Source organism: Oncorhynchus nerka, linkage group LG20 (assembly GCF_034236695.1).
Source record: "Oncorhynchus nerka isolate Pitt River linkage group LG20, Oner_Uvic_2.0, whole genome shotgun sequence".
Lineage (NCBI taxonomy): Eukaryota > Metazoa > Chordata > Actinopteri > Salmoniformes > Salmonidae > Oncorhynchus > Oncorhynchus nerka.
In genome coordinates this window covers 6,806,634-6,814,011 of record NC_088415.1, presented here as the reverse complement: position 1 = coordinate 6,814,011, position 7,378 = coordinate 6,806,634, and the positions used below count along the sequence as shown (strand labels likewise).

The window sequence follows — 7,378 nt, the reverse complement described above, 5'->3', positions numbered from 1 at the left end:
GCAGGAACTAATGGGGATCCATAATAAACCCCAGGAAGAGTAGCTGCTGCCTTGGCAGGAACTAATGGGGATCCATAATAAACCCCAGGAAGAGTAGCTGCTGCCTTGGTAGGAACTAATGAGGATCCATAATAAACCCCAGGAAGAGTGGCTGCTGCCTGCTGCTAATGGGGATCCATAATAAACCCCAGGAAGAGTAGCTGCTTTGGCAGGAATTGGGGATCCAAAATAAACCCCAGGAAGAGTAGCTGCTCTTGGTAGGAACTAATGAGGATCCATAATAAAAGGAAACATTTGACATGTTTCAAGGATCGATCATTAAAAAAAACATTTGACATGTTTCTATGAACTTTACGGATACTATTTGGAATTGGTGTCTGCCCCGTCGTGACCGCTCGAGCCTGTGGATTTCTGAACAAAACGCGCCAACCAAATGGAGGTATTTTGGATATAAAAATAATCTTTATGGAACAAAAGGAACATTTCATTGTGTAACTGGGAGTCTCGTGAGTGCAAACAGCCAAAGTTCAAAAGTAAGCAATTCATTTTATTTCTTTTCTGACCAATCTACTTTGCTGCTAGCTGTTTGTAATGTTGTCTGCTGAGAGAGATGTCCTAACACAAACGCTTGGATAGCTTTTGCTGTAAAGCTTTTTTGAAATCTGACACACCAGGCCGATTAACAACAAGCTAAACTGTGTTCTGCTATATTGCACTTGTGATTTCATGAAAATTAAATATTTTTAGTAAATTAATTTGACGCTCTGCAATTTTAGCGGACGTTGACAAAAATGAGCCAGAACACCAAACTAGAACCGAATAAAATGACTTTTATTTTATGATCAGTTGACATGTACAGTATAGACAGACCATATATGGTTAAAGAGGAAATAGTTTATTTGAAATGAAAACAGTTGGGGTTCAGGAGAGAAGGTCTAGACTGTTACAGCGGTGAATTACGCAGTGGCCTTAGCCTGCTGGACTTTAGCCAACGCCTTCAGGTCTGTGATGCACTTGGCAATACTCGCCTTCTCCTGAAACACAAAGTGAACACGTTCTTTGGTTACTACATGATTCCATAGGTGTTATTTCATAGTTAAGATGTTTTCACTATTATTCTACAATGTAGAAATAAAGAAAAAACCCTTGAATGAGTAGGTGTGTCCAAACTGTTGACTGGTACTGTATATAGACCTACCCCTCTATACACACACACACATACATACATACATATGACCTACCCCTTAACACACACATATCTATCCTTCTATACAGCAGTCAAGTACGTCATGTCCCCATCTCTACACTGACTATACACACACTCCAGTCAAATCCATAACGTTCCCCATCTCTATACTGACTATATACACTCAGTCAAATCCATAACGTTCCCCATCTCTATACACACTCTCCAGTCAAATCCATAACGTTCCCCATCTCTATACACACTCTCCAGTCAAATCCATAATGTTCCCCATCTCTATACACACACTCCAGTCAAATCCATAACGTTCCCCATCTCTATACACACTCTCCAGTCAAATCCATAACGTTCCCCATCTCTATACACACACTCCAGTCAAATCCATAATGTTCCCCATCTCTATACACACACTCCAGTCAAATCCATAACGTTCCGTATACACACACTCCAGTCCCATCTCCCCATCTCTATACACACACTCCAGTCAAATCCATAACATTCCCCATCTCTATACACACACTCCAGTCAAATCCATAACGTTCCCCATCTCTATACACACACTCCAGTCAAATCCATAATGTTCCTGTTAAGGGAATTTTGATCAATGATGACTAATTATGTAGACATTTCAATCAGGACTGACTAATCAGAATACTATTATGTTACTTTATATGTACTATTCAGAATACTATTATGTTAGTGTATATGTACTAATCAGAACACTATTGGTACTGTATATGTATGAATTTTCTTTTTAATCCTAGTACTGAATATAATGTGTGTAAATATAATCAAGAATTAGAACAATAACTGTCTGTTCCTTGGTAGAAATGAATGAACTATAAATCGCCAGTCTGGCTAGAAGGCTTATCTACACAAGCATGACCTTGGCTCGGTCGTATATTATTTTAATAGGGAGAGACTATGTGAGAACCATACAGCCTTTGTACTGGAACGGAGATGACACGGGCTAGTACTGAAACTAATGACGTCATTTTAACCTGTGGTAAACTGTGTAAAAAGGAGCAGTACTCTCGTGAATAAAGGCTGCTGTTTGACTTGAAGACTGGGCTCTGTCCATTTCTATACTAATAAGGGTCATACAAATCCTTATGAATTGACAGAGTGTTTAATTTTAATTGGGTGTTAAAACAGAGGAATTTAATTCCTCTAACAGTTCCCCATCTCTATACTGACTATACACACTCCAGTCAAATCCATAACGTTCCCCATCTCTATACACACACACTCCAGTCAAATCTATAACGTTCCCCAACCCACCTGCTGAGGGGTGATGCTGGTGACTACGTTCTTCTCCACCCAGTTCACCATGTGTTCCTGCTCCATGCGACGGTGAAGGGTCTGCAGGGCGATCTGGTAGTCCAGCCTCTTCTTCACATCGTTGGTCACCATGTGGACCCTCTCCCTACGGTTGGTCTCCAGTAGCATGGCCACGTTGTTCTGACGTGGGGTGGGGGGTGGGGAGAGAACGGAGGAGACATTAGCACACCATCTCATGCTAAAATCATAGCAAGACGTTAGGGTCTGGTTTCCTCAGAAACGGTTTAATCCTGGATTATTTATTTTTTTAAACACTCTTTCAACAGATATTCTCCATTCACAATGCTTTTTAATCCAAGTTTACACTTAATTAAGTCTGTGTCCTGAAATACCAGCCCTAGGAGTGGTTACACAGACCTAGATGAAGCTTACTCCTGGACTGAAGACCATGTGAAAACAGGTCTATCAAAAGGCTTTTCAAATTGGACCGATTTGACCTCGTCAGAGCGTGTGGGTTTTGAGCCCAGAGTTGGAACTCCTCTTTACCATACAGACGAGACGCGTGTTCTAACGGCAGGTAACCGACTCACCCTCTTAGCGTCGAAGAGCATCTGTCGTCCCTCTGCTCTCCACTGCTCCTTCTTCTCATCCAGGACGGCCTGAGCCAAGCTGGTCATGGCCAGGTCCTTCACTTCCTGAGCCTTCTGCACTTTCTCCTGCAAAAAAAATAGAACACACAGCCAACGTCAGAGAGTCATAACCAGAACACACAGCCAACGTCAGAGGGTAAGGGTCATAGGTCAGCTGTGAGACTACGGGGCACCGAGGAACACAGCATATGGACAGTTTGCATAACATATGAAATGTCTCAGGACTGGTGACTTTAAATAAGGGAGGGGCTAAAATCCTCAATAGAAAATTCAGTAGAAACACTGCTGGGGGTACCGGAGGAGTCGGGGCTGCTGGGGGGAGGGGGTGGTGCCGGAGGAGTCGGGGCTGCTGGGGGAGGGGGGTGGTGCCGGAGGAGTCGGGGCTGCTGGGGGGGATGGTGCCGGAGGAGTCGGGGCTGCTGGGGGGGTGGTGCCGGAGGAGTCGGGGCTGCTGGGGGGGTACCGGAGGAGTTGAGAAACACTGCTCCAGAACTACTACAAAAGTCCAAAAGATTTACGACAAGAAGACCTGCAATTAATGATCAAACCGGCCAAACAAACGCAGGAGGACAATAAATTCCGCACCTCGTTCAGTTTGTCAGCGAAAGCCGCGACGTCGGGGCCGAACTTCCTGACACCGTAGATGATGACCGTACCCATGCAGGCAGCAGCGAAGGTCTCGTGGTTGATGATGTAAATCTCCTTGGAGAGAATGTACGTGAGCAGCCCAGCACCCAGCATGTAGGGGCCTAGAGACAACAGGAGTGGAGATGCCAACGTTTATTTAGTATAATTTATAGAGGAGAAGAGCAAGAGAGAGAGAAGCAGAACAGGATTTGGTTTTGGAGCTGGTCACGGGTGCACCTCAGCCACGCTCAAGGTCCTAAACGATATCATAACCGCTATCGATAAGAGACATTACTGTGCAGCCGTTTTCATCGACCTGGCAAGGCTTTCGACTCTGTCAATCACCACATTCTTATCAGCAGACTTGTTTTCTCAAATGACTGCCTCGCCTGGTTCACCAACTACTTCTCAGATAAGAGTTCAGTGTGTCAAATCGGAGGGCCTGTTGTCTGGACCTCTGGCAGTCTCTATGGGGGTGCCACAGGGTTAAATTCTCGGGTTGACTCTTTTCACTGTATACATCAATGATGTCGCTCTTACTGCTGGTGATTCTCTGATCCACCTCCACGCAGACGACACCATTCTGTATACTTCTGGCCCCTCTTTGGACACTGTGTTAACTAACCTCCAGATGAGAGTCAATGCCATACAACACTCCTTCATTTCTCCTTTGCACCCCAGTATCTCTACTTGCACACTCATCTTCTGCACATCAATCACTCCAGTATTTAATTGCTATATTGTAATTATTTTGCCACTATGGCCTATTTATTGCCTTACCTCTCTTATCCTACCTCATTTCCACACACTGTATATATACACACACCTTTTCTATTGTATTATTGACTGTATGTTTGTTTATTCCATGTGTAACTCTGTGTTGTTGTTTGTGTCGTACTGCTTTGCTTTATCTTGGCCAGGTCGCAGTTGTAAATGAGAACTTGTTCTCAACCAGCCTACCTGGTTAAATAAAGGTCAAATAAAAATAAAAAACAAAAAAGGATGTAGGAACCTGGGGGTGATAATAGAACACGGGAGAGGAGAGTGTCAAGGGCAAAAGTAGATGGAAGGGAGAACGGATAGGAGGGGGAGGAGGAAGAGGGGATGGGAGGGGGAGGAGGAAGAGGGGATGGGAGGGGGAGGAGAGCAGATAGGAGAGAGGAGAGTGAAAGCCCATGGCCACATTCAATAGGCAAATGTTGATTATGTAGATAAATATGTCATGAATACAGATTAAATTATTAGTTACTCAACATGTCAGTGAGGCATGTTTGTTCCACATATCATTTTTCTATCTGAACACTGCTCCGGGTTTGTGGAAGTTCTGCTGACCTGTGACTCCAGTCTTGGGGTACAGGAGCTGGAAAATCTCCTCAGGGATGATGCCATGGCGTGTCTTGCCTCCCTTCTCTGGCAGAGCAGGGACTGGAGCTTGGCTGTTGGGGGACGTGTGGAGGTGGGACAGCTGGACCAGCCTGAGAAGACAGGCAGACTTTATTGTAGGGAACTATGGTGAGGACGGGCATGTAGAACGTCAATGTAGAGTTCAAGGTCCCCATTATCATTTTGTCACCCTTTATTTCATTTATCTAGTTTGCCAATTCATATCAAAACTACTGGACCATTAAAATGACATATCTAGTGTTGTGAATTGGCATTTAGAGAAAGGGGAATAATGGAGCGGCAGGAAGCCTAGCGGTTAGAGCGTTGGGCCAATGGAGCGGCAGGAAGCCTAGCGGTTAGAGCGTTGGGCCAATGGAGCGGCAGAAGCGTTAGAGCGGGCCAATGGAGCGGCAGGAAGCCTAGCGGTTAGAGCGTTGGGCCAATGGAGCGGCAGGAAGCCTAGCGGTTAGAGCGTTGGGCCAATGGAGCGGCAGGAAGCCTAGCGGTTAGAGCGTTGGGCCAATGGAGCGGCAGGAAGCCTAGCGGTTAGAGCGTTGGGCCAATGGAGCGGCAGGAAGCCTAGCGGTTAGAGCGTTGGGCCAATGGAGCGGCAGGAAGCCTAGCGGTTAGAGCGTTGGGCCAATGGAGCGGCAGGAAGCCTAGCGGTTAGAGCGTTGGGCCAATGGAGCGGCAGGAAGCCTAGCGGTTAGAGCGTTGGGCCAATGGAGCGGCAGGAAGCCTAGCTGTTAGAGCGTTGGGCCAATGGAGCGGCAGGAAGCCTAGCGGTTAGAGCGTTGGGCCAATGGAGCGGCAGGAAGCCTAGCGGTTAGAGCGTTGGGCCAATGGAGCGGCAGGAAGCCTAGCAGTTAGAGCGTTGGGCCAATGGAGCGGCAGGAAGCCTAGCTGTTAGAGCGTTGGGCCAATGGAGCGGCAGGAAGCCTAGCGGTTAGAGCGTTGGGCCAATGGAGCGGCAGGAAGCCTAGCGGTTAGTGTTGGGCCAGTAACCAAAAGGTTGCTGGATCGAATCCCCGGGCTGATGACTATGTAAAAATCTGTCGTTCTGCACCTGAATAAGGCATTAACCCCACTGTCAATTTTAAGGCAGCCCACCTCTCTGATTCAGAGCGGTTGGGTTAAATACGGAAGACATTTCAGTTGAAGGCATTCAGTTGTACAACTGACTCGGTTTGAAATGCAGTGTACTGACATTTAATTGTGTAATGTTTACTTAGAGAACGTCATGTAGCTTCATGTTAAAGTAATAATAACAAGTGCATACCCAGCGCCGAGGGGACCACTGCTTTTTACAGCATTAGCTGGAGGAGAAAAGAACAGTCAATATAATTAAAAAAGACAAGAAACATGTTTTGAATGTCATGAATTTACGTGTCAATGAAACATGTGACTGAAAGAGGCTGCTCGGTTGCTAAAAAAAAAATCATTCACATAATGGTAGAGAATAATAGCGCTAGGGAACTGTATCCACATACAAGCTTTCGCTAGCCAACGTCAAATCAGCTGTCAAGTGCAATAGCCACGACATCTACAAGTGTTAGTACGCTAGCTAACGTTTGTTAACCGTCCAGGACTCGACATTGTCCCTAGTTAACTAGATAGATACCTAAATATTTTTTTTGCTAACTAGTTGTTTAACAAACAAATACCTACTTCAAGACACCAATATTATGCATGATGAACTTGCACGATGAGTTGCCAACTGTCAGTGAAGTTAGCTATGCTAACAGTTTAACTGTGGAAGGCTTGACACCTTTCCCAACAAGCAAGGACAGTCTGGCTAACGTCAAAAACAATGTTACCTTGACATTTACTGTAACTAAATAACGTTAGTTATTCCAAAATATGGGTGCAATAACTACCCAGATTGGACAAATAAAGAATATTTTTGCCACGTAACATTTACGGTTTGCTAGCTATATTTACCCTGTTCTTGCTAGGTTAGCATGTTGCTCATTCAATTGTGATTGAGGCCTTCTCCTCCAGACTTTACCCTTCAGCTTTACATTTCAAATCAGCCACACTTCGTGACATTACTATTGCTATTTCAACTCAATAGTATGTATGATACGCTGACATTGCATACCTGAAACGAAAATGATCCTAGACAGCATTGGTTAAACGAAAAAGTGCCAAGTCTTAGATTTCCTGACCACCTTCTCTTCGTGCCCTTCTACTGCTAGAGACCGTCAAACGTCGCGAGATTATAAACGGGATT

General features: G+C 45.1%; 1 protein-coding gene across 1 annotated transcript; it reads right to left on the bottom strand.

The window, feature by feature from the left end:
* Positions 1-810: 810 nt before the first annotated feature.
* Positions 811-7,360, bottom strand: LOC115126009 (ATP synthase F(0) complex subunit B1, mitochondrial-like). Its single transcript, XM_029655595.2, has 7 exons — positions 7,247-7,360; positions 6,425-6,461; positions 5,095-5,237; positions 3,721-3,884; positions 3,076-3,201; positions 2,486-2,665; positions 811-1,034 (listed from the first exon to the last, which is right to left on the bottom strand). The coding sequence occupies exons 1-7, from the start codon at positions 7,272-7,274 to the stop codon at positions 957-959; spliced, it is 756 nt and encodes a 251-aa protein (XP_029511455.1). The 5' UTR covers positions 7,275-7,360; the 3' UTR covers positions 811-956.
* Positions 7,361-7,378: the final 18 nt, after the last annotated feature.

Coding starts and splice junctions, on each gene's coding strand:
- LOC115126009 (XM_029655595.2), bottom strand. CDS start 7,274: ATGCTGTCTAGGATCATTTTCGTTTCAG. Junction 6,462..7,246: donor TAGGATCATTTTCGTTTCAG/GTATGCAATGTC, acceptor TTTCTCCTCCAG/CTAATGCTGTAAAAAGCAGT. Junction 2,666..3,075: donor TGCTCTTCGACGCTAAGAGG/GTGAGTCGGTTA, acceptor ACCCCACGTCAG/AACAACGTGGCCATGCTACT.